Source organism: Lissotriton helveticus, chromosome 7 (assembly GCF_964261635.1).
Source record: "Lissotriton helveticus chromosome 7, aLisHel1.1, whole genome shotgun sequence".
Classification (NCBI taxonomy): domain Eukaryota; kingdom Metazoa; phylum Chordata; class Amphibia; order Caudata; family Salamandridae; genus Lissotriton; species Lissotriton helveticus.
The window spans coordinates 1,051,349,827-1,051,376,645 of NC_136068.1; the positions used below are offsets into that span (position 1 = coordinate 1,051,349,827).

The 26,819-nt window shown below is 46.2% G+C and overlaps 1 protein-coding gene across 4 annotated transcripts in view; it reads right to left on the reverse strand.

Moving 5' to 3' along the window:
• Positions 1-26,819, reverse strand: part of DNAH17 (dynein axonemal heavy chain 17) — a 12,633,448-nt gene that overhangs the window by 3,095,842 nt on the left and 9,510,787 nt on the right. For all 4 annotated transcript variants that reach the window (XM_078653923.1, XM_078653924.1, XM_078653922.1 and 1 more), the window contains one exon: positions 4,427-4,634. In XM_078653923.1, the coding sequence (XP_078510049.1) occupies positions 4,427-4,634 (208 nt within the window). The remainder of the gene's footprint in view (positions 1-4,426; positions 4,635-26,819) is intronic.

Consider the following 26,819-nt stretch of genomic DNA (forward strand, 5'->3'; position numbering starts at 1 on the left):
TCCTGGATTACCCCGGGTGTCTAGTTTTCAAAAATGTATAGGTTTGCTAGGTTTCCCTGGGTGCCGGCAGAGCTAGTGTTAAAAAACTACAGCTAGGCACTTTTGCAAAAACTTTTCATTCACTGTGAAAATATGGTGTGTCCACATTGCGTTTTGCACAATTTCCTGTCATGGGCACTAGGCCTAACCACACAAGTGAGGTACCATTTTTCTCAGAAGACTTTGGTGAATATGGTAGTGGGTGGAATTTTGTGGATCCACGCAGATTCCAGAACTTCCACCACAGAAATGTGGGGAAAATGTGGTCTTTGGACAATTTTTTAGGTTTGCAAGGGATTCTGGGTAACAGAACCTGGTGAGAGCCAGTCAAGTCACCTCATCCTGGATTTCCCTGGGTATCTAGTTTTCAGAAATGTATAGGTTTGCTAGGTTTCCCTAGGTGCTGGACGATCTAGGGTTCAAAACCTACAGCTAGGCACTTTGCAAAAAACAGGTTATTTTTCACTATGAAAATGTGGTATGTCCACGTTGCGTTTTGTGCCGTTTCCTGTCGGGGGCACTAGGCCTACCCAAACAAGTGAGATACCATTTTTCTCGGAAGACTTTGGGAAATGCAGGGTGGGTGAAATGTTTTGGATCCATGTATATTACAGAACTTTCCACCACATAAATGTGAGGAAAATGTGTTTTTTTTAACTTTTTTTAGATTTGCAAGGGATTCTGGGTAATAGAACCTGGTGAGAGCCAGTCAAGTCAACCCATCCTGGATTCCCTTGGGTGTCTAGTTTTCAACACTGTAAAGGTTTGCTAGGTTTCCCTAGGTGCCGGCAGAGCTAGGGTAAAAAAACTAGAGCTAGGCACTTTGTAAAATAAGAAGGGTCATTTTTCACTGTGAAAATGTGGTGTGTCCATGTTGCGTTTTGGGCCCTTTACCGTCACGGGCAGAAGGCCTACCCACACAAGTGAGGTACCATTATTCTCTGAAGACGTGGGGGAACACGAGGTAAGTGTAAATCAGTGGATCCACGCAGATTCCAGAACTTTCCACCACAGAAATGTGAGGAAAATGTGTTTTTTTAGAAAATGTTTAGGTTTGTAAGGGATTCTGGGTAACAGAACCTGGTGCGAGCCAGTCAAGTCACCCTATCCTGGATTCCTCTGGGTGTATAGTGCTAAGAAATGTATAGGTTTGCTAGGTTTCCCTATGTGCCGGCAGAGCTAGGGTTAAAAAACTACACCTAGGCACTTTGCAAAATAATTTTCATTTTTCACTGTGAAAATGTGGTGTGTCCAAGTTGTGTTTTGAGTCGTTTCCTGTTGTGGGCACTAGGTCTACCCAAACAAGTGAGGTACCATTTTTATCAGGAGACTTAGGGTAACACATAATTGTAGAGGAACTGTTATTATTTATTGACTTTTGATGCATTTCTGCCTCCAAATGAAAGACAATGTGTAAAAAAGAAGTAATTTTGAAAAATAACCTATAATTCTCATGCTAGTATGGGTATTCCCATTTCCGGAAATGTGCAAATATCTACTGTTTCTAAACTCTATATTTGGTTCCCATTTCAGAAATACATCGGTGTCTTTCATACCGATTTTTCCATGTATACATTTTCCCAGAATAATTGCTATATACCCGGTACATAATAAAAAACCATTGCAAGTCGCTGCTCAGTTATTGGCTCTGGATTTGACGGGTTCTTGGTGAAACTTCAAGTCCTATATATCCCCACAACCAGAAAATCCCGGTGGATGTAACGATATATTGCTATCAAACTGCTGTCATAATTAGAAGAAGTTACAGGTGAAAACGTTGACACGAATGGATGGTTTTTTTTCCAACTAAATTTCAATTTTTCCTATTTTTAACTGTTTGTTTCTATAAAGAAACCTTGACGGATCTACACAAATCACCTCTTGCTGAATCCATTATTGCTTTCATACCCATATCTACCATTAACTGGAAGGAGTTTGAAAGCACAAAAAAAAGCAAAAATAGGCTATGTCCCAGAAAAATGGCAAAACTGTGTAAAAAATTTTGCTTTTTTAAACAAAGTCTGCTTGTCCCTGAAAACTGGGAAGATGGTGATTCCAGCACCACAACCCCTTTTTTTATACCATTTGCAGGGAAAAAACAGACACTTTCATCTGTAGCCCTTTATTCCCATTAAAAAAAAAATAATGTAGCTGTATTTTGGCTAATTTCTGGGTCCCCACCAGGGGAATCCACAAACCCTGGGTACCTTTAGAATTCCCATGATGGTGGAAAAACAGGACACACATTTGGCGTGAATACCTTATGTGGTCAAAAAGTTACAGGGTCGTAAGCGCAAACTACCCCAATTAGCCAAAAAGAGGCTTAGCACAGAGGGGAGAAGACATAGCAGCAAAGAGGTTAAAAGTGTAGAAGGGTTGCAGTCTGCAGAGTAAAAACACAGAGCGGCTTCAGAGCAGCTGCTCAGTTTTTCACCTAAATGCACTACCCTGGGGCAGCAAGTTCACGCTGCCCTTGGGCCGGTCATTCCCCATAATAGGGAACATTATCATTGTTTGCGTTTGGCGCAACTTTTCAAAAGGTGCGCCTGGAGCAAAGAATGAAAACGCGCAATGGACATAATACTGGCCCTTAAGTTTGATAGTGCAGGCCATTCTCCTCAAACATTCAACAGCTATGGTGTCCCTCCCATCGTTCCTAAAAACAAGTTTTTCAGTACTTATTTCTGGTAAAAACCTGTTAACACTGTGCTTAAAAAATGTATAACAGAGGTTGGAAGCTAAGTTGTTTAACAATGCACATGATATTTAAGAACAGAAGTAATATATAAGGTTTTGCTTCTTGTCTAAGTCAGGCGGCGCAGAATTAACATATGGAATCCCACTTCGCCTGATTATAATTTAGTAGTTTTCATTTTTTTCGTGTGTGAGGAAAGAACAATTGATATTCATGGTCAGTAAATTCCGCTGGAAAAATTGCATAAGACCTTGGTTTGCAATAAAAGTGAAGCCTTTTTCTCTGTTTTTTCCTGACAGTGTTAACCCCTGCCAGAAATGACCTTACTACTCACTCTCGTATGGTTTTACAATGGGTAGAATTGGCCCAGCGTCCTAATTCTCAGTTCCAATGTAACTCAATTGCAGGGACGAACTCGTAATCAGGGTCTGACTGGTTTTAAAATGGGATTGCAATTTGCGGTCCGGATTTTGCGCTAATTGGCTGTGTTAGAAATTGTCCCTTCAAATGGGGTCATATAGGCCCACATGCATCAATATCGGCTTTTGCGAGTTCTAAATTGCGAAAAATAACGATTCGCAATTTAGAATTCGCAAAAGCCTATGCATGAATTTTTTCTTATTTTTTTTGCAAATCGGTAAAAATCGCTATTTTTACCGAAATGCATAAAAAATGCGAATTTTAAATTGCGAATTCACAATTCCCATTCATTCCTATGGGCCAAAATGCCCATAGGAATGAATGGGAATTGCGAATTCGCAATGTGCAATTGCAATTCATCAATGCATTTCAAGGGTGGAGAGGGGGGTCAAAATGACCCCCCCCTGCACCCATGAAATGTACTTTTCAGCATAAGTTACATACACACATGTCCTAAGGACATGTGTGTGTGTAACTTTACAGTTTAAAAAATGCATTTTTGTGCATTTTTAATCAATTTCGCAATTTACCACGAAGTTGAACTTCGTGGTAATTTGCACTTCCAATTTTAAAAAATGCATATTTTTCTGTAATGATGCATAGCATTTAAGAAATCGCACAATTGCGATTTCTTAAATGCTAACGCAATTTTAGAAATCGTAAAAAAGATGCGACTTCTAAAATGGCATGATGCATCCCAACAAGCACTTTTGCATTCGCAAACGGCCGATTTTAAGGAATCGCACCGTTTGCGACTACAAAAATGCTTGATGCATGTGGGCCATAGAGACCAGTCTAACGAACATTAATTAGTTAGGCTGGTCGCAATTTGACCTTATTGTGGTTAGCTGCAAATGCAGGTATGGAGGACTGCTATGGACCGCAGACCTCTGTCTCTGTATTTGCATTCCCAAACAATTTTTTTTAAAGCAGCCTATGTACATTAAAACATGTTTCCCGTTTTGATAGACATTGGGGGGAGGAGAAACAGACTGTTCTCCCCCCAACGCATTAAAATAATCCCCAAGCGAGAATGGATTGCCACAGTAACTGCAGTTACAAATCAGTGACTCAGCCTTTCCCAAATTACAAATAGGAAGAGGCGCAAATCTTCTCTATTACCTGTACCTGGAACTGTCACTCAGTCTTTCCATTCACGTTATGCTCAACATCCATCTGTGCTAATCAAAATATTTCGGATTTTCAATGATAACACAAAATCAGCAGTACTGTCAGTTTGGAAAGGTGTGCTATAAGTGCATATGAACTTACAGCAATTTTGTTCTTAATGACATTGAGCTTTTCTTGGGCAGCTTCCAGCTCTGCGTTAGCTTCTGCTAAGGCCTGTCTCTTGGGTGCGACTTCCAGGTACACTTCATAAAACTTCACAATGTTTATGCACCAGGAGCAAAGACCAGCAGCAGCGATGGACTTGGTGCGTATGAACTCAGGATCAAACTTCGGATCATTCTTATAGGGCCTGAGGATAGAAAATGGACAATGAAAATGACAAAGATAACCCAACACCCAGGTGTGTAAGAGTTAACCGTATAGACTGCATATATTTAAAGAAGGCACGGCACTAAAATTCAATTCACCTAAAAATACATAATTTTCCACAAACTAGGCATACAGGGGTTCTGTCAAAATGTCCACATCTGTTTTGGTGTAACTGTCAGTTGATTAGTTTACCTTACATATAACCGACAACCTCTGATTTTCTCATAGCTCTCTGAACCACTTGTCCCAAACAGGTAGTGAGGGATGGATTTGTGCCTTCCTATAATAGGGCAGAACTAAAGAGGGCACACTTCTACAGATTAATAAAAGAGGACACATACACACATCTGCTCCAGTAAGTCGGCCACAGTGCATGTAGTATGTCAATTATTAGATCATCCTTTGCAGACTTTGCTTACCTGCCTAGTTTCAAAATATACCCAGTAAGTCAACAAGTATTCCATAGAATTTCTATTAAATTTGCTGAGTGTGAGAAGTTGACCTGGTATATGATGTTCACTATTCTAGTGAGCACCTTGCACCAGTCCAAACAACCCTTATGGTGATGGTTGTAAAGTCAACCATATAGACCAGCTAGCCTAGGGGTAGCATTGACAAAAGCAGTCTTAGGCTAAACTCAAGAGGGCATGTGAAGCCATCTGCTTTACCTCTTCTTCAGAGCCTTCCTCTTGTTCATCTCCCACTTCATTCATGATAGTAGGATCAGATGCATCATCTGTAGAGGGCAAGACCTCTTTTGCCTGTACTGAGGGTCCCTCTCTAGAGGCCTTCTCAGCATCAGCCCTTTCTAGGACTTCTATCAATTGGGAAATGGTAGGGTTAGAACCCTGTTTCAATCTCCTTGAGGTGCACAAGTGCCTCATCTCTTGGAAATTGAGCATTTCATATCTAGATGGTGCCCTGGGAGGGTCACCTGCCCCAGGAAGAGTCATACTTGGCTCCCCTGTGGTAGACATGATTCTAGTGAGGTGTGGTGTGTGCACCTACCTACACTATGTGTTTACCTACTAGAACCTCTCTAGGAGTTGTATTCAGGGTGTGCTAGGCCCTTTCCTCTACAACAACTAAGTTCAGTAGAACTTATGTATTCTAAGTCTTGTTATATGTACCTATGGTACCTAATGTGATCTTTCAAATGATATCAAAGATTACAATTGGTAAAACAACAGCAAGCTCAAATCCCAACCGCTGCACACCAATGTGCGAAGGTGGCCTGGTATATGATGTTCACTATTCTAGTGAGCACCTTGCACCTGTCCAAACAACCCTTATGGTGATGGTTGTAAAGTCAACCTTATAGACCAGCTATCCTAGGGGTAGCATGGACAAAAGCAATCTTAGGCTAAACTCAAGAGGGCATGTGAAGCCAGCTGTTTTACCATATGCAAACCTTTTAATATCAAATGAAAGGACACCACACAGGTTATATATTCAAAATATATATGTATTTATTTCTAAACAACCCCCTGAGCTCTTTATAACATACAAAAGTTGCACAAATATGGATAGGCCCTGGTAGCCCGCTAAACCATATACTAAAATAGTGGTATAAGAACCACGTCACAAACAATGGTACGGCCTAGAGCCTTGGGAATCGCTGGGACTACACTGGACTAACAGTAGTTAGGAAGCAGGAGGCCCACGGGATGCGGGTGCAGTGTCTAAATGCACACGCGTGCACACATAGAAGTCAATGGGTGCGTAAAGTTAGAAAGTTAAAGTTTTAGGAGTCTTCCGACTGGACTAGAAACTAACCACTTGAAACTAGGACACTAGGAGTGTAAACCTTTACAGGAGCACCGCAGTACTCGTGTTACCTCACCCACAGGAAGCGGGTGCATAGGTGTCAAAGTGTGTCGGGTTTCGTTGTGGAGTTCTATGGAGCCTTGGAGAAAAGATGCTGCAGGCGACCAGGAGAGAAGAGTCCGGTTGGATCCAAGGGCAGATAGAGGATGAAGAGTACCTGAAAGCAGAGGGGACAGAGTCTGGGTCACTAGCCAGTGACCAGGATGGAACCAGAAAGGAACCAGGCGGTGTCGGGAAGCGATCAGGTGCTGTCGTGAAGTTTGTCTCCGCTGCCACGTGGACCAGGAGGTGTCGATGATGACCAGGAGCTGGGCACGGACTGTCACACGAAGGCTCTCACTGTTGGCGGTGTCAGTTCTCGATTCGGAATCAACAGGCATTGGCAAATGCAACCCATGCCGGAATCAAAGATGGCTTCTGGATCAGACCAGCAAGGTCTGATGGGCTGCTCCTTTTCAGGGGAGCAAGGGCCAGTCTGTAACAACCAGACCAGTGTTGGAAATTCACAGATTCGTAGTCACAGAGGCCACTAGCCAACGGGCAAGTGACCGGACAGACGCGTCAACCAGGAAAATGCAAAAAGGCCCCACGCAGCACTCGGTGAGTGTGGAGAGCTGATCTATGGTGCAGTTGGTGCTCGAGGCTGGGGCTTCTCAATCCCCAATTCACAACTTCGAGGGTGTCTCAGAAGTTGCACGGAAAGCAATTCGCTGGCTTTTCAATATGGCCGGTCCCACGTCTCGCGTCGCATCCACGGGTCTCAGCTTTGCTGTGGCTGTGGATCGGGCTGAAGGAAGTCTGGAAGTCTGGGTCTTGTCAGGCTCTGTGTTCAAGCTCTGGCGGGAGCAACGACAAAGCAAACTGTTGAGCGCTTGATGGTGCCTGCTTGCACAGGGTGGTCACTCCTTGACCACAAGAAAGATTTTTCCGTCTTCTACGTCGAGTAGGATGTCGAAGGGTCCAGAGTTTCATATCAGAGTTTCAGTCAGGATTATCAAAAGTCTTGGGACTCAGCTCCTACCTATATACCAAATCTAGGGGCTGGATTACCTGCTAGGTCCCTCCTATGGGTGGGACCCTGGAAGGGGGTGGTTACACCCCTTTCCCTTTGTCCAGTTTCGCGCCAGACCTGGGGCTGGAGTGCCTCAGCACCGGTTTGAACTGGCCTATGCATGGGACACCTTGTGTGCCCCAGGCAGTGTCTCCTTTCATTCAGCCCTCCCTGCCCCAATACACTATCTCCTGTCTGGGGTGGTGCTAGAACCTCCCTGTGACAGGAAACCTATTGTCCAAGCCTCCCTCGCTGGAAGGACTCCCAGCAGCAGGAGGTCAGACTTGTGTCTGTGGCAGCAGCATCCATTTTGTGATGCTGAGGCTCTGGTTAACTTTAACCGGGATTAATGGAAGTAACACACATTCTCCCTCTAGAAGGGTGGAATGCTACCCCCGTCGCCAGAATTGGCGAGGGGGTAGTATTCCAAAGCGTATGACACCTTACACGACATGTTTTGATAAAGCCAAACCAAAGTTAGCATCTGACCGTGAGGTACATAATGCACTTAAGAGTATATGGTATGGCAATATCCTGGAACAGCTATAAGGACATGGTTCCGAAAGCTGCAGACAGGCTCAGCTCATGCTAGAGCAACATCTCACATAAAACCAAGCACTCTGCCTTCAGGATTGTTAAGGCCTGCCATAGGAGTGACTTATAGGTGTATATGTGTCCAGATATAAGGTTAGACATAGGTGTACTATATCTAAGCAAGGGGTGATTACACGACCTTGCCCCAGCTGAGTGATCAGCCAGTTGTGTCAGTTTGGATGGCGAGCCAGGGGTGGCAAAAGATATGCTGCAGCCCCTGGTAGGCCTTGGGTGCACCTATGCCCTGGGTACCTATAGTACATTGTACAGGGACTCAGAAGAGTGACCCAAATCCCAATTGGTGATGTACCTAAAGTAAATGGTGTGAAATTTAGAGAGAGAACAGCAGGGCTGTGGGTCTGATTAGCAGTGAAGCAAAAAGCAAAAAAAAATGGGGTGACCATAGGAAAGCAGACCCTACTCTCCTACACTGAGAAGTTAAGAACTTGTCATCATTATTAACTTTATCAGACTAAATAGCCATAAAAGTACACAAGTCAGTATAAACAGGTCATAAAATATTTAAAATCTATTGAGAATAGTCGGAGTACTTAGGAGTACTTAGACGCCGCCTCCGCATGCGGACGTCAGTTCTTATACACAGCTTTTCCACGCCAGAAACGCAGAGCCATGATAAAAACCAACACTGGTGCCATGAAACTAGGGCCCTGAAAGGGGATGACCTTAACCCTAGATATCAGTTCGCAGAACGGGGAGGATGGGTGGGTCGGTAAGGAATCTATCACTAACTAATGTCTCTTACAGATATATCGTTACACAAGCAGTAACTTGTGTATCTGAAAGAGACACGTTAGTGATAGATTCCTTACCTTAGAATAGATACCCCAGCAATACCAACCCCAGTGGTGGGTCTGCGAACCAATAATCACACCAGAAAGTCCTGGAGGACGGAACGGCCAAAGAAGCCATCCCTCCAAACTTGGCTGTCCAGGCAGTAGTGTCTTGCGAACGTGTGCAGCGAGGCCCACGTAGCTGCCTGACAAAGGTCCTGCAAGGGGACTCCCCGGCCCAGGGCAGTAGTAGTCGCCGTGGCCCGAGTGGAATGGGCCCTCAGCCCAACAGGAGGTTCCTTTTTAGCCAAAGAGTAGCATGCCTGGATGCACAACACGATCCACCGAGAGATGGTCCGTTTGTGCACTGCCTGTCCCTTCTTAGCACCCACGTAACCAACAAAGAGTTGGTCATCCACCGGAACTGGCATGTGCAATCCAGATAGTATGAGAGCGCACGTTTTGGGTCCAGACGGTGGAGCCTCTCTTCCTCTTTCGAGGGATGCAGAGGCGGAAAGAAGGTGGGCAAAGTGATGGACTGCCCGATGTGGAAGGCTGTGACTACCTTGGGCAGGAAAGAGGGTCTTGTCCGCAACACAACCTTGTCCGGATGGACAGAAAGGAAAGGAGGTTTGGAAGAAAGAGCCTGGAGCTCACTCACTCTCCTGGCAGAGGTGATGGCAACCAGGAAAGCAGTCTTCAGAGTAAGAAGGCGGAGAGGACAGTTATGAAGTGGCTCAAAGGGAGCGCACATCAGATAAGTAAGTACAAGGTTCAAGTCCCACTGAGGCATCACGAATGAAACAGGAGGGAACATGTGTGTGATGCCCTTCAAATACCTATTTACAATTGGGGACTTGAACAAAGATGGCTGATCAGGTAGCCTTAAGAAGGCGGAAAGGGCAGAAAGGTAGCCCTTGATAGTGCCCAGAGCAGAGCCCTGCTGGGCAAGAGAAAGAAGGAAGAGGAGAACCTCAGAAAGGGGGGCTGAGAGTGGATCCACAGCCTTTGCTGTGCACCATGCCACAAATCTGTTCCACCGGCAGGCGTATACCAACTTTTTGGAGGGACACCTGGCTGCCAGAATGACATTACAGACTTCAGGAGGCAAGTCAAATGGCCTCAACTGTCGCCGCTCAATCTCCAAGCATGGAGGTGGAGACTGGACAGGTTCGGGTGGAGGACCATCCCCTGCTGCTGCGACAGAAGGTTCTCCCAAAGAGGCAGACGAATCGGGGGATCGACAGACATGCTGAGTAGCTCTGGATACCAATATCTTCGTGCCCAGTCCGGAGCCACAAGGATAACCTGGGCCCGGTCGGGCCTGATCTTCTTCAGCACTCTGGGCAGAAGTGGTATAGGCGGAAAGGCGTGCAATAGACGCAACTCCACTCGAGACGAAAAGCGTCTCCGAGCGAGTGCCACCTTGGAAATTCCAACGCGCAGAACTGATGACATTGCGTGTTCTCTTCTGTGGCGAATAGATCTAACCAAGGCTCTCCCCACTGCTGAAAGAGGCCTTGCGCCACGTCCGAGTTCAGACACCATTCGTGATCCATCATGCACCGACGGCTGAGTTTGTCCGCCCTGGCGTTCAGAGAACCTGCCAGGTATTGAACCACCAGGGTCACGCCCTGAGGTTCCAGCCACTGCCAGAGACGCAGAGCCTCCTGGCATAGGGTCCACGACCCCACCCCGCCCTGTTTGTTGCAGTACCACATGGCGGTGGTGTTGTCCGTGAACACCTGCATTACACTCCCCCGGACAGAGGGGAGGAATGCCTTCAGTGCAAGTCGAATCGCCCGCAGCTCCAGAAGGTTGATGTGGAGCTGGGACTCCGCCGGAGACCAGAGGCCTCTGATCTCCGCCTCTACCATGTGGCCCCCCAGCCCTGGAGGGACGCGTCCGTCACAACTATGTGCTCCGGTTGGGGTAGGGAGAGGGATCTGCTGCTGACCCAATCGCGGTCCGTGAGCCACCACTGCAACTGTCTCGCAGTGCCCCCCAAGATCAAGACATGGTCAGACAAGTTAGCCTGATGCTGGGCCCACTGAAACTTCAGGTCCCATTGCAGAGTCCGCATCCGCCACCGGGCGTGATGCACCAGAAGGATGCAGGAGGCCATCAGCCCCAGAAGCCCCGGCGTCAACCTGATCGAGACTCGGGATAAAGGCTGAAAGATCGGAATCAGAGCCTGAATATCCCGAACCCGCTGTTCGGGAGGATAAACCCAAAACCGCGCCGAATCTAGAACCGTTCCGATGAAGAGGAGCTTCTGAGAGGGACACAGGTGTGACTTCGGCACATTGATGGAGATCCCCAGCAGGTGCAGGAGGTCGGCCGTAGTCTGGAGTTGGCTGATGACTGTCTGGGGCGAGCCCGCTTTCAACAACCAGTCCTCGAGGTAGGGGAAGACTGAAACCCCTAACCTGCGCAGATGAGCTGCGACCACCGCCATCACTTTCGTGAACAGCCGTGGGGCGCTGGTAAGGCCGAACGGGAGCACGGTAAACTGAAAGTGCTCGTGGCCTACCGTGAACCGCAGGTAACGCCGGTGGGCCGGCAGGACAGGACTGTGAAAATAAGCGTCATGCAAGTCCAACGCTACCATCCAGTCTCCAGGGTCTAGAGCAGCTAAGACCTGAGCCAATGTCAGCATCTAGAACTTCTCCTTCCGGAGGAAGCCGTTGACGTTCCGTAGGTCCAAGATAGGGTGTAGGCCCCCTTTGCCCTTCTCGGGTACCAGAAAGTAGTGGGAGTAACAACCACACCCTACTTCTGGCCCAGGAACGCGCTCGATGGCCCCCTTGGCCAAGAGGGCCGTAACTTCCTCCTGTAGAAGCCTCAAGTGATCCCCCAACACGCGGTGGCCCTGCGGTGGCATGGCTGGAGGGGACACCTTGAAGGGGAGGGAGTAGCCCCTTCGGACAATTTGCAGCACCCACCTGTCCGAAGGGACAGTGCACCAGTGGTGGTGGTGATGGTGAACCCTGCCCCCCACTGGCGTCACATGGGCTTGAAAGCACGGACTAGGAGGGTTTTGAGGCGGATGCCGCAGGAGTAGGTGTTGACTGGCCTCGCCATTGTCCCCGACCGCCGCCATGGCGGTTTCCACGTCCGCCACCGCGCTGGATGGTAGTCTGTGGCCCGTGGCTGGCAGAACGTGTGGGGGCGCCCCTTCCTTGGCCACGAAAGGAGCGAAAGGCAGCCGTAGCCCTGGAGTCCTTAAAGCGCTCAAGCGCATGGTCTGCCTTGTCGCCAAAGAGGCGACGGCCATCGAACTGCATGTCCATAAGTGTGTTTTGGACATCAGCCGAGAAGTTGGCAGATCTCAACCAGGCGTGGCGACGATTCACCACCGTCGTTGCCATCGCTCTGCCCAGTGAGTCAGTAGTGTCCAGCCCCCACCGGATGGAATAACGCGCCGCATCTCGACCCTCCACAAGGGCTTGGCCGAGTTTAGCCCGGACCTCCACCGGGCATTCTGGCAGCACGGCCGCGACCGTATCCCACAGAGAGTGGGTGTAGCGGCCCACGAGGCATGCGGTATTGACTGACTGCAATCCTAAACTTAGGGAGGAGAATACTCTCTTTCCGTATTGCTCGTACCTCTTGGATTCCCAGTCGGGGGGAGCTGACGGGAATGCGGTCTGGGATTAGAGGCCTGGATGACCAGGCTCTCGGGAGTGGGGTGGGTAGGCAGAAAGCAAGGGTCGGCCCGGGCGGTGGCGCCTGGCCACGTTCCTATCCACAGGCTGACCTGTGGCGGGCTTGGACCAAGTGCCCAGAAGAGCGTCTGATAGGGCCTCATTAAACGGCAGCAGAGGCTCGGCCAAGCTTGCCTGCGGTTTAAGGACCTCAGTGAGGAGGTTAGTCCTCACGGCCGCGACAGGGAGCTCAAAGGATGGGGCCGGGTCATAGAAATAGAAATCTCCCATCGGCGTCGAGAGCGGCACCGCACCGACGCTGGACCTGAACCGAGGGCAGGACCAGGGACGGTGTCGTCCTGTGACGGCACGGGGGCGTCACCCTTGGGGCCGGCGCCGGCGAGGTCGTGAGGTCGACCGGCGGCGACCCGGATTCGGAACTGGATCTAGTGGAGCCCTGCAGAGTCGGGACAGAAGTTGCCAACGGCGCCGGGGCCGAAGCACCTGGCCCGCGTGGGGACCCAGTAGGGACCGCTTGGCCCGAAGGTGCTGCCGAACCCGACGGAGGAGCGAGCAACCTCATGGCCATGAGGAAGTCATCAATCTCCCCCGGCGTCTCGTTCTGCCTAGAGACCGGCGGGTATGGAGCAGGCCGCGACACCTGCGGCTCCAGCGGAGCCGGTTGGGCGGTGTCGCCCGAACCTCCGAGCGCATCGCGCGAGCGTCGGGGGGAGTCAGAAGAGCGATGACGTCTCTTCGACTTCTTGTGCTTACCTGAGGAGCCCGAAGACCGTGGACGACTCCCGGAGCCATGGTGGCTCCGACCCCATGACCGGTCCCTTGACCTCCTCGTGGACCGGGACCTCGAGCGGCACGGGGTCGACTGCCGGAACTTGAGTCGCTTGCGGAACCGCTCCCGCCTAGCCTTAGACGTCAGGGCTCGACAGTCGGAGCAGGCCTTGTCGTCGTGGTCGAGGCCTAGGCAATGAAGACACCGGCGATGGGGTCGGTCGCAGTCGGTGCAGGGTTTGAACCCGGGCATCCCTACTGGCACCGTCGGAGTCGTACAGACTTCGAAGCAGATCAAAAATGATTGAAAAAGTTTAGTCAAAAATAGACTAAGGGTACCACTTTTTCCGGATCAGCGCTTGCTGGTGCGGAAAAAAGAACTGACGTCAGCACGCGGAGGCGGCGTCTAAGTACTCCGACGACATCATCACGGCGCCCACGACGCCGACGACGGACGCGGAGCCGCGGACGACGCATACCGACGCGCATGGGTACTGCTACGCAAAAAAATTCCTGATCCAGTCGGACGCCTGGGGATATTCTAAGGTAAGGAATCTATCACTAACGAGTCACTTTCAGATACATCTCACAGGGGTGCTATAGCTAAAACAGCATGGGCCTCATTTATGAGGCCTTGCGTTAGTTTTGCGCTTCCGATGCGTCACTTTTTGTGACGCATCAGCGGCGGCATAAAACATGCCTCCTGTTGGGCACTATTTCCAAATTGACGCATCTACCTGCGTTTGATATATAGTATGCAGGGGGGCATTCTCCCACAAAAAGCCTCGTAGAAGTGACGCAGTGAAATCTATGAGATTTCACTGCGTCACTTCTAGGACGCCGTTGCGTCAAAATCTTACGCCTGCCTCACAGCAGGCATAAGACTGACGCAGGCCCTTTTACATGGGGCTTGCCCCATGTGAAAGGACGCATTGCTGGAGTTGCGTCACTTTTGTGACACTCTCCAGCAATGCGTCACTTTTGCGCCATACAGATACGTCAGAAATACTGATGCATCTGTAAGTCCTTGCAACATGATGCTTCATACAGTAAATATGATGCATCAGGTATGTCGCAAGGAGTGTACACTGAGAAGTGACGCATCGCTGCTTTCACGCAGCGATGCCTCATTTCTCATAAATGAGGCCCCATATATTTTCCTAACTGCACCTGATTTAATAAACATCTGACTTACATCATTTAGCCACGGAATCTCTCCCATTTTCACCACGCCAATGTTTTTTGTTGTTTTTTTCTTTATTGATCAGCTTGTAAGAAGTACAATAAAGGGCAACCCGATATGAGGTGTAGCATTTCGGTATCATTCCACCCTTCGAAGGTTATCAATACAAGCCGTTTTCCTGTCAAACACATTGCAACATAAACAAACCCTGCTCTCAATACCCCCTCCGACCCCCCGGCACTCGGCATAGCATTTCCATAATTTCTGAAGAGCCTTACAAACAAACAGATGTCATAGGTCCTAACAGGCCCTGCACCCTCCATATGCAGCCTAGCATTGTGTATAGTAAGTTAACCCGTTCCGTGCTTGCGTCGGCCTACGGCCGATACAAGCACTACCTCGCTCGGCCGATGCAACCCGGCCCACTCTTTACTTCTCCCGCACTGCGGGAGAATTTGCCCCACGGTTAAGGGGTTGACAAAGGTCTAGCCTTCCTAGTAAATACCCTGTTAGGGGAGCCCAGAAATCCATGGGGCGAGATGCTTCCGGCAGTTCCTGCGCATAGGTGTCCAGCTGGTCCCTACAGTATAACAAGTCAAGTATCCACTATTTCACTGTGGGAATAGCCCTAGCCTCCCACTTCTGCGCAACCGCTCATTTCGCAAATAATGTGGAGATGGCAATCAGACTCCTGTTACAAGGTTTAAGCTTCCGAACCCACCACAACAGACATACAGCCGGCAAACATGCCACATGTTCCAACACAACTTCTGTAAGCACATGCGTGACCCCTGTCCAAAATTCAACGATTCCAATGCATTGCCAGGCTAGGTGTAGGAAATCTGCATCATCATGTCCACAACGCACACATCACGCACTGTCTTTGAGCCCAAAACGTTTTAGCTGAAGCGGGGTATAATAGAGTTGGGGCCAATATTTGAAATGGATGATTCGGAGACTGCAGGTCGCTGTTAGCCGTCCTGTCAATTCCCAACAGAATTTCCATTCAACCAGTGTCATAGAGGTCCCCACTACTGCCGCCCATCGGACATATGAGGGGGACTCCGCTAGCTCAGTCTCCCTAAGAGAGGCGTTGTATAATTTCGTGATCAGGCCCCCTTGTTCCTCCCCTGCCAGCACCGCCTGCAGTGCCCGCAGAGTACGCGGCTCGGACGGGAAATCTGGATAAATTCACGGACTGCTTGTCACACTCATACATAGGTAAACCCCAGCATCAGGCCGGCACCGTGATGGCTCTGCAATTCCAAAAGCGCCCAAAACTGACCCTGAGTGTGCAAATCACCTAAGCATTTGATCCCCACCCTACCCAGTACTTGCAAGACAGCCGGTTCTCGTACAGCCGATATGTCCGGATGGGCATTATGGCCACTGTGACTCCAACTGGAAATTTTTTACCGGTCATTAAGAAACGTCAAGTTTCATTTGAAGAACTGAGGATGTTGGGGAAAATCCCAATAAAAACATATAATTCATATAAAAGTGGATGCGTTTCTTAAAGTATAATACCATTAAGGAAATTGCGTACAGTGACCCATCTGCAAACCTGGATATTTTATTGAACATCTCACATCTACTCAGCAACAGTGTTCCATGATGGCAAGGAGTATGCCAACTACTACATAAAGGTAACCATCCCGGTGTATCATCTGTCATCTTTCTGCCAATGATTAACATGGATCCAACAAATGAGACGTGTATTCTCTCAACACTGTTTTTTGTTTCTGACCATGCCAAGAGATACAGCCAGACTCCTATTATAACATTCGACCAGTCTCTTTTCCACAAAGCACTTAGCATCATAGCCAATGAATCACAGGATAGCCCTTTAAAGAAGGCCATTCTGAGACTAGGAGGCCTGCACACAATCATGAGTTTTCTTGGATGCATAGGTTTTTTGATGAGTGGAGCAGGCTTGGTTGAGACACTTGAAATCATATATGCAGGATATGCTGTAAAACACATGCTTTCTGGTAAAGCTATTGCAAGATCGATTCGTGGTCATCTTATTGTTTCATCAGTTTTCAACACGATTTTAGCAACACAAGCCCTAGATTATAACGACGATTTACAGGCAGCTAGATCATTGTTTAATAATCTTCTTAATGGGGAGCTTTCTGTTGAGGATGTTACACATAATGCTGTTTTCGAAATTGCAACCAAACTGCTGAAGGCCAAAGATGAACTTAAATTTTACAGGACTCCTCGACTTTGGTTGCAATATTTGGAAATGGTCAGCATCCTGAAACAATTCTTAAAAGCTGAAAGAACAGGAAATTGGCATCTACATCTTGCAATGGTAAAGGAGATGCTACCTTTTTTTGCAGCATGTGGTTATAATTTATATGCCAGTTCGGCACGACTGTATTATGAGAGAGTAGTTGAGCTTGAATTTGAAGCTCCTGATGTATACACAGCATTTACAAATGGTCTGCATGTTGTCCAAAGAAGTGATAGGTTTTCGGTTGGCCTTTCCACTTATTTGGTAATTGAACAAGTTCTAATGAAGAATATAAAAGGATTCGGCGGAATGACCCAGGGAAAAGGTATGACAGAACAGCAGCAGCTTGTCTGGGTTATGTCACACCCTGTTTGTGCCCATTTGAATGAATGCATGCAGGACTTTGCTTCAGTGAAGCATGCAGCAAGTGAGCAACATGTTACTATGACCAGTTCAAGAATTGAACGCGATAAAGGAGATAATACAGAAAGTACTGGTATATGTAGAACAGTTCAATGTTTTTGAGCGAGACAGCAACCTGCGTAACATTGTCACAGGAGTTCCTTATGGCAGTGATGATAATCCTGGACTTGCAGAAGAAATTGGAAATAGAATTCTTAATGAGATGACGGACAAAAGAGTCTCTGAGTTCTCTTTCAGAAAAAGCAACTAGGTGAAGGCAATGAAATCAGTTCAATCTGTTAAATTGAAAGAAGAAACCTTTGTTTTGGATCCTGAACTATTGTTTCAGCGCTTGTTGCGTTGTGCTCAGACTAGTGGCGTGGATTTGCAGGAGGTGTTTCGTTATGAGCTTTGCTCATACCCAGCTAGTTTATTCAATAAGCACGGACTTATGAGGGAATCTGGGAAGTCGCAGCTTGCCAATTATATTAAAGAGCAAGTACCATCCATTGCCAACATGCCCGAAAATATGCAGTTCGTTATTGATGGTGGATGGTTACTACATCGCCTTCCTTGTAGTCCGAATCAGACATTCCATGAGCTGCTTTGTGCCTATGAGAGATATGTGCTAACAATGTATGGCCAGGCAATAATAGTATTCGATGGATATGGAGATACATTTTCCACAAAATCAGAAGCCCATCTAAAAAGAAACCGAGGTATTGGAGGACCTAAAGTAAATTTCATAACTTCTACCTCCATCGCCATCCAGAAACAATTATCTCTGAGTAATAATGAAAATAAACAAACCTTCATGCTCAATTATCGCAAAAGTTACAAGAAGCTGGGTGTAAAACAAAGCAAGCTCATAGTGATGCAGACTTAATGGTCGTTTTGGAGGCTATTGAGTTGGCCAAAACTCACTCTACAGCCATTGTTGGCGACGACACCGATCTTCTCACACTACTCCTTCATCATTTTCAAGAAAACCAATTTGATATTTTCCTTTGCCCAGAACCTAAGAAATCTTTCAAAAACATAACTGTGCATGATATTAGGAAATTAGCAAAAGCTTTAGGTAATGACGTCTGCTCTCACATCTTATTTGCTCATGCCGTATTAGGATGTGATACCACCTCCAAACCATTTGGATTAGGAAAACGTGACTCCATAAAGTTGCTAAGAAAATCAGGCAGCTTCAAAGAAAGTGCTGTCGTATTCCAAACTTCACAAAAATCAACAGAAGAAATTGAAAATGCTGGTCTTAATGCTATTATATTGATGTATGGAGGAATAACAGGAGACAGCACACTACATGATATGAGACTTCGAACTTTCACTTCAAAGGCAACAAAATCAACAATACATGTGAAATCGGAAGTCTTGCCTCCTACAGAGGATGCCTGCAAATTTCATTCGCTCAGAGTATATCATCAGGTGCAGCAGTGGATAGGTATTCATATGGATCCATTACAGTGGGGATTTGAAGTGAAAGATGGAAGATTCACTCCCATTTGAATGAGTCAAGCACCAGCACCAGATCATTTATTAAAATGTGTGAAATGTGGCTGCATCAAGAGTCAATGTGCGACTCTGCAATGTACATGCAAAAGACAGGAAATAGTGTGCACAGATGCGTGTATGGATTGTCGAGGAATAAGCTGTTTAAATTTCATGGAAGTGGACATGGACAATGATTGAAATCATGCTATTCTTATACTGAGGAGTGCTGTTTGAATTTATCTCTTTAACAATTTTCATTTGTCAGTGTCATATTGAGAAGTGCTATATTATCTAGTTGAAATTTGTTTATCCTTTTCAAATGATGTTAAAAAATGTAAATAAAAAAAAATGTCAAAACTATGTTTGGCATATTAACATATAATTATCGTTGTTTATTGTATTAATCCCAATTTGATGTTATAGTCATCAGAAACAATTTTTGTTGTTATTTTTGACTTTCCCGTCCATAAAAACATATAAAATGATGCCACACATGGGCATATAAACAGTTATACCCTATTTCCCAAATAATGGGCAGCCATTTAGAAAAATCCGCCATATTGGATTAACGCGTCATGATAGAGTGGTAGACTTTTCACCATCGTTTTCTACGGAAAATTTTCAATAAGAATCCACTCACAGAAATTGTATTGCAATTAGTTCTAGGTTAGTCCATTTTTTTAACTAATTTGACTAGACTAAATCATTTGATATATTTTGCTCTTGCTTTACCTCACAGGACAGCAACTGCTCTGGCAGTACAGTTTCAGTTGCATTAAGCTGTGGGACATTAATCATGGTTTAATTGCTTCTGCCTGGCTTTTACTGCTCGTTGTTGGATGGTCTTGTTGTCTAATTGGTGAATCAGGAATTACACTGGCGCTTTGTCCCAGATGTGGTCCAGGGGACGTTTTTTTTTTTTACAGGTTTTGCCCTCCACTTTAGGGCTGTAATTTTGATTTCAACCACAAGAGAACCAACTATCATTGAAAGATTTGAGACATTGACCAATATGCAGAGATAGTGCAGAAGTGTGGCTCAGGGTTAGAGGCAGCAGACCCGGAAGCTGAGATCAGTCCTGGACCAGGGTTCAATTCCCCGCCTCGGCGGGTCTTGGGCTAAAAATTCCACGGACTCGATAATTCTCGCCCCGGTGCCTCCTCGACTCTCGGGTTCACACTCTGCGACTCTGGGCAATAGCTTGCTTAATCTCCACAACGGCCCCTCGCGGTGGGATGCCTGACTTTCACCTTGTGGATACCCTGATATCTCACAGGGGAATACCAGGACGGGTTCCCTAAGCAAGCGCCGGGAAACCCACTGCGGGTAGCTGTGCGCTATATAAGCTCAACTACATTTACACATTTACATGCAGGCACAAGTGCAAGTTACTGGTGGGTGTTTGTATCAGGTTGCCCCTTAACTACTAAACCACTCTGCTTTTGTAATTTGCAATCTGTCCCTGCAACAAAAGGAGCAAGAGTATTAAGCAACTCCACCGATGTATTCAGTTTATCTGAATGGAAGTTTAGGGCAGCTGTTTTGCATCCATAGTTTTAAGCAAGCTATTCCATGGACCTGTCTAGACTTTGCTTATTTGCAGGGTTATTATCAATCGCCATATCTTAGGAGCTTGATGGTTGGTCAGTATATAATACTGATTTAGAAAGGCTCAAGACCGAGATTCGTAGATGAATCAAATCCTCTTGTATTGTTTTCGCTGAATGTCACTTTCCTCGAGTGCGAATTTGCAGGGCTACTAGAGCGCTACCACAATAAGGACCATCTCGGGGCCTTTAGGATGATTGGTGAGCTAATAGTGGAGTTTGGTCATTCATTCTTGATTTTCATCCGCTTTTTCAGTGGCTGTGGTGTCCCATGAAAGCATAATGATCAAAAAGAGAGAGAGGGTTATAAAATTGAAGGAACACTCTTGGTCCCCCTACGTAGTACAATCAAATCAACGAAAGAGTGTACCTCTCAATGAGATGAGGAGTGGATGAATGAAAAAAGAATCAGATTAGATTCTTATAGAAAGCCCTCACTCACCAACCTGGTTGGTGACATGCTTCATCATCGGGCCCCACCAGGAAGATCTAAAACCAACCCGGTGTGCTTCGATGCCAGAGTTACTGCGGAGCTGGTTAGTAATTTGTGAGTGATAAGTGAAGTGAATTAAAAAGTGACCAAGTTGTGACCTAAAAAACTTTTATTTGCAGGTCAACCTGGCACGGTTAAAAATGTTGCGGGCAGTTGGAAAGCTGGATCGATGTGTCAGCTAAGCCCTGCTTGGTGAGGTCAACATGTTTCTGCCTATCTGTATGTTATTCACTAGGCATTCGTCAGGACCAAAGTGTAGACCCCGGCGGTATGAGCGCGCTAAGGCTCACCTAACTTGGTGGTCATGATGTGAAAAATAAACACAAACAGGAAAGAATATTTAAAACCTGGTTGAAGGCAAGGTACTCGTGAATTATCGGCACCCAGCAGTCACCTGAAAGAGAGAAAGAAGAAAATATACAAACAAACATATAAATGTCACATGGTTCCTACAATTCATGCGTGTTTGTGACATTTCAAACTCTCAATGCTCCTCTCTGTGCACACGGATGGTTTGTAACACAAAACTAATGTGCTAATTCGTGTGGGGACAACGGTGCACTTGTGCGGTAGGATTTATTATTGTGGGTTGTGCGAGCATCTGGCCACTCATGTGGCGATGGTACCTTTTGTGTTCAGCGCTTATTTCTAGCCTGCACGCCAAACTCTGGCGTTGAGTGGTCTTAGTGCGTGAATACGCACTCTGAACAAAACATTAAGGCTATAGCACCGTGGTATGCCAACAAGGCGTGCCATCAAACAGGGTCATAAACCGAGTAAAAAATGTGAGGGGGGAAAGGAAAGCTTACATGGGGTGCGAGCGTTGATAGTTCCATGGGTCTCGGGAGGGGGTGATAGCTAGTAGGCACACCCTGAAATCAAAAGGAAACACAGAAACAGTCAGCATTTCCCCTTCGGTTTACTTATCTGATCAGAAGATGGCTTTCCGAGTATGCGATTATCAACTCACGCCGTCAAAGCCAAGCACCCATTTGGCAACCTGGATAAGCCTCAAATACCGGACCCAGTCGATGCTGGGACCGGGAGAGATTTCTCCTATTTAAGGGAAATGTTGCCGTTCGAAATTGGCCATGACCGGGCGTCATTTCAGATGCTGTGCGCATGCGTAGGCCGTCAGCGTGAGCAAGTCAATATGCTCCTGCCGTGTCGGCCAATTAGAGCAATGGATAGTCCAGCACGTGATCGGGACACCTATGGACGCACTAGTGCCCTAACCGCGCTTGTAGATGCATCTGGGTTTGATAGGAAAACTTTATTAGTAAGTTGCCCGTCTGTGTTCTTTAGGCAAAGTAAGATGATGGAAATAACTAAACATATTACAAACAGAGCAAAAAACGAAACAGAAATCAGGAGTTAGTGTGAAATATGTCGGGTGTTCCTAAAAATAGGAAATCCTCAGTGATACTGTCCTTTATTAAAACTCGCCTCATGAGCATTGTTCTAAAATAAAAACAAAGTTTCATCTTTAACGAAAACAGGGGGGGAAGCAGAGTCATACATATTGAAATGACATTTATCGTGAGTGGGAGATGAGATCAAGAAGGATTTTTCAGAAGGACTGTGGTACAACGTCACTTGTTATCTCTGAAGTACAGAATTCCATGGAACCTTATCATTAATCCCCATTTTGTCTGTGCCCAGGCGATAAACCAATCTCTGTTCTTTCTCGAACAGGGATTGGTGATGTTACGGCCTGTCTGTACCTGTTCAATGACTGTCCAGTGAACATGGTCTAAGGAATGGCTGTTATGGAGATAACATTCACTTAGTTTGGAGGTAACCCTGCCGCACCTGATGTTACTCCTATGTTCGCATATACGTTGTTTTATTTTTCGTGTAGTCATCCCGACGTATTTGAATCCACAGGGGCAGATGATTAAGTACACAACGTTAGCGGAATTGCAATTTGTGTGGGCACGTTGTTCCCACATTTTTCTGGGTTCAAGGTCTAAGGTTTTAGAATGTTTGGTCGGATGACATACACTGCAGCTAGAGCAGGGATAGTGGCCCACCACTTTTGGCAACCCCCACGATGTGATGATGGATGGGGGAGGTTGCAATTGTTGTATTCTTGGTCTTGTATGCACGAGAGAGTCTCTGAGGCTACGTCCTCTTTTGAATGAAAAGATGGTTTTTTCCCATTTCCTGTTGTTACTAGTGAGGATACCCCAGTGTTTATTGATCACTTTCTTCACTGTGTTAGAAGCGGTGCTATAAGTCGTAACACAGGTCAAGGGAATGCTCTCAGCTACTTTGGGAATGTCTTCGAGGAGTGCCGCCCTTGGTTGGTGACGTGCCCTTTTGAAACCCTTTGTCAATATTCTGTTAGGGTAGCCTCGGTTCAGTAATTTGGAGGTGAGATTGTGTGACTGGGTATGGAAGTTCGTAAGATTGCTACAATTCCGCCTGAGTCTTAAGTACTGGCCATATGGAAGGTTTTCACGAAGCCGCCTGGGGTGAAAGCTGGTAAATTTCAACAGGTTGTTTCTGGCCGTTGGTTTGTAATGTGTCTTGGTGGAAAACGCACCATTCTTTATGGATATGATGACATCCAGAAATACCACCTCCTGATGGTCAAAAGTGTGGGTGAACCGTAGATTGAGATCAAGAGTGTTTATCCATCCCAGAAAGTTGATCAGAGTATCCTCCGGTCCTTTTAAAATTAGGAGGACATTGTCGATATACCTCTTCCATAAAATTATGGAAGAGGCGTACGGGTTGTTGGTCCCCATGATGAATCTGCGTTTAAAATCATAGATGTAGAGCCCCGCTACACTGGGGGCGAATGTGCTGACCGTCGATGTTCCGTTAGTTTGAAGGTAAAGTGTACCTTTGTACTCAAAGAAGTTATGTTTGAGGGGCAATGTAGCACATTTAATGATGAATTCTCTCGAACTTTGGTAGTCCCAGGAGGTATCATCCAGGGCTTCCTCCAGGACTCTGATGGTATCATGCTGGTGTAAAGGCTCTCTATGTCGAGAGTACTATAGTATGGTTAGAGTCTCATCGGTGGTGTAGGATTTGCAACAAAGACTTCGTATCTTTGAGGTACGTCGTAGATTGTTGTATCAGTGGTTTGAGGAAAAAGTCACAATAACGCGATAATGGCTCCAGTATAGACCCAATACCCGGGACTATCGAGCGTCCTGGCGGGGGTAATATACCCTTATGAGTTTTAGGAAGGGTATAGAAGTATGGGATTACGTCTTCCCCTTCACATAAAAAAGCTGCCTCATGTCTGGTAATTAAGCCATCCTCTTCAGCCTGCTTCACCAGTTCTTTTACTTCATGCCTCTGTTCTGGCGAGTGGTCTCTGGTCAGGGGAGTGTAATTCCTACCGTTGTCCAAAAGACGTCTGTACTCCAAATCGTAGTCCGTGGTGTTCTGTATAACCACTCCACCTCCTTTGTACGCTGGCTTTATTGTTATAACAGGGTTTGACTAAGTTGCAAATAAAAGTTTTTTAGGTCACAACTTGGTCACTTTTTAATTCACTTTACTTATCACTCACAAATTACTAACCAGCTCCGCAGTAACTCTGGCATCAAAGCACACCGGGTTGTTTTTAGACCTTCCTGGTAGGGCCCGATTATGAAACATGTCACCAACCAGGTTGGTGAGTGAGGGCTTTATATAAGAATCGAGTCTGATTCTTTTTTCATTCATTCACTCCTCCTCTCATTGAGAGGTACACTCTTTCGTTGATTTGATTGTACTACATAGGGGGACCAAGAGTGTTCCTTCAATTTTATAACCCTCTCTCTCTTTTTGATTATTATGATATAGCAGAGCATAGCGGTGAGAGTAATTTGGAGACTTGATATTCGAAGTTTCCGCCCTTGAAGCACATTTCGAATTGAGACCACCATCCGCTTATCACTATGTTAAACTTGGATCTTTCCTACATAGACTCAGAGGTTGATGCCATTTTAGCAGGGCTATCCCTTTTTGCGGATCCTATGATGTGACATTTATATGTTTGTTCGTGTATTTTCATCTTTCTCTCTTTCAGGTGACTGCTGGGTGCCGATAATTCACAAGTACCTTGCCTACATCCAGGTTTTGAATATTCTTTCCTGTTTGTGTTTATTTTTCACATTATGACCACCAGGTTAGGGTGAGCCTTAGCGTGCTCATACCGCCGGGTCTACACTTTGGTCTTGACGAATGCCTAGTGAATAACATACAGATAGGCAGAAACATGTTGATCTCACCAAGCAGGGCTTAGCTGACACATCGATCCAGCTTTTCAACTGCCCGCAACATTTTTAACCGTGCCAGGTTGACCTGCAAATAAAAGTTTTTTAGGTCACAACTTGGTCACTTTTTAATTCACTTCACTTATCACTCACAAATTACTAACCAGCTCCGCAGTAACTCTGGCGTCGAAGCACACCGGGTTTAGGGGTAACTTTTCCAAACAGCGCGACGAGGTCGCAGCAAAAGCTACGACCCTACAAGTCACTTTATCTAAGCTCGCTAAAGAGCTGTCCGGCCCAACACTCTCATTCCTACTGGAAATCCTGAGAGCAAAAAGTGGGCCTACTTTAGCGTATGGCATCGAGATATTTAGGGGCAAACTAAATACAACCTTAAACCAACTTGTGACCAAGATCTATAAAAAAGTCCTCCTCTTGCCCCAATCTGCTTCTGCTGCCCAGATCAGACTAGAACTGGGCTTACTAAATTACGAGGCCTCCAATACTGGCACATTCTTAAATCTCTGTCACAAACTTAGAAAAGCAGATACAGGTACTTTAGAGTCCTTAGTTTGGTCTGAGATCAGCCAGAAAAATCCAGGGGGCTCGTATGGCCACCTTTTCACAGACTCTATTCGTGAAATGTCGGCGGGCGACCTATGTGCCCTCAACCCCAGCACGACCGTATTCAAAACCTGTATTAAAAAAAGTGTCAGAATGTGCTCACTCATTATTGACAAAGCGCACCTCTCTAAACGCAGTCACGCTTGGTCAGTCATGAATTCCTATGGGCGCATATCCCCCGCTACCTATCTCTCCTGCACCTATTCACTGCATTTAAAACGCAGTTTTCTGGCCATTAGATTGGGGGTTTGGCGATTCTTAAAAGATTTGCCCACCCGGCTGCGCGCCACGGAAGATGTAACATGCAGAGGGTGCGGCAAGGCAACCGAAACACTAGAGCACGTGACCTGCTTATGTCCCGCCCTCATGCCCCAACGTAGACACAATCTCAAAGCAGAGTGGAACAGGTTGGGCGTTCGGACTTGTAGACAGGCAATCATCACCTCCCTGTGCCCCGAAAATACAGCTCTAAATATTGCCTTCACAATCTACATTCGGCATGCATACAGCACCTTTACGGTTAAGGCGGTAGGACCAGTAACCCCTGTTCTCCCCTGTCTAGCTGTCTAATTTAAGCTGCATTTTAGCCTCAATTTTGATAACACAAAAAAAAAAAAAAAAAAAGAAAATGATTTACAACCAGTCGCATTTTATCATATTTGTGTTACTGACTAGCGACTTATCCATTTGGACTGTGTTTTTGCACAAGTAGTTCTCTCTTTTAAATTTGTTTGGTTTTTATGAATTGTAAGCCGCCAAATGACAGTACATAAAATTATTTTGCCCTAGTATTAAGTGTTACTTTTGGCTACTATACAATTGCTTCATTTTTTTTTTTTTTTAAAGTACTACAGAAATAGAGCAACGGGCTTTGGACAAATTTTATTGATTAACTGTTGCAAAATATGTTCCGGAATTTCATATTACAATGCTGACCTGCTGATCTATTGTGAAATGCTTTCAAGGATATTTTCTTTTATTGTGAAATGCTTTTAAGGATATTTTCTTTTATCCAAATAAAGATTATTATTACACACCAGGTTGGTTTTAGACCTTCCTGGCGGGGCCCGATGATGAAGCATGTCACCAACCAGGTTGGTGAGTGGGGGCTTTCTATAAAAATCTAATCTGATTCTTTTTTCATTCATCCACTCCTCCTCTCATTGAGATGTACACTCTTTCGTTGATTTGATTG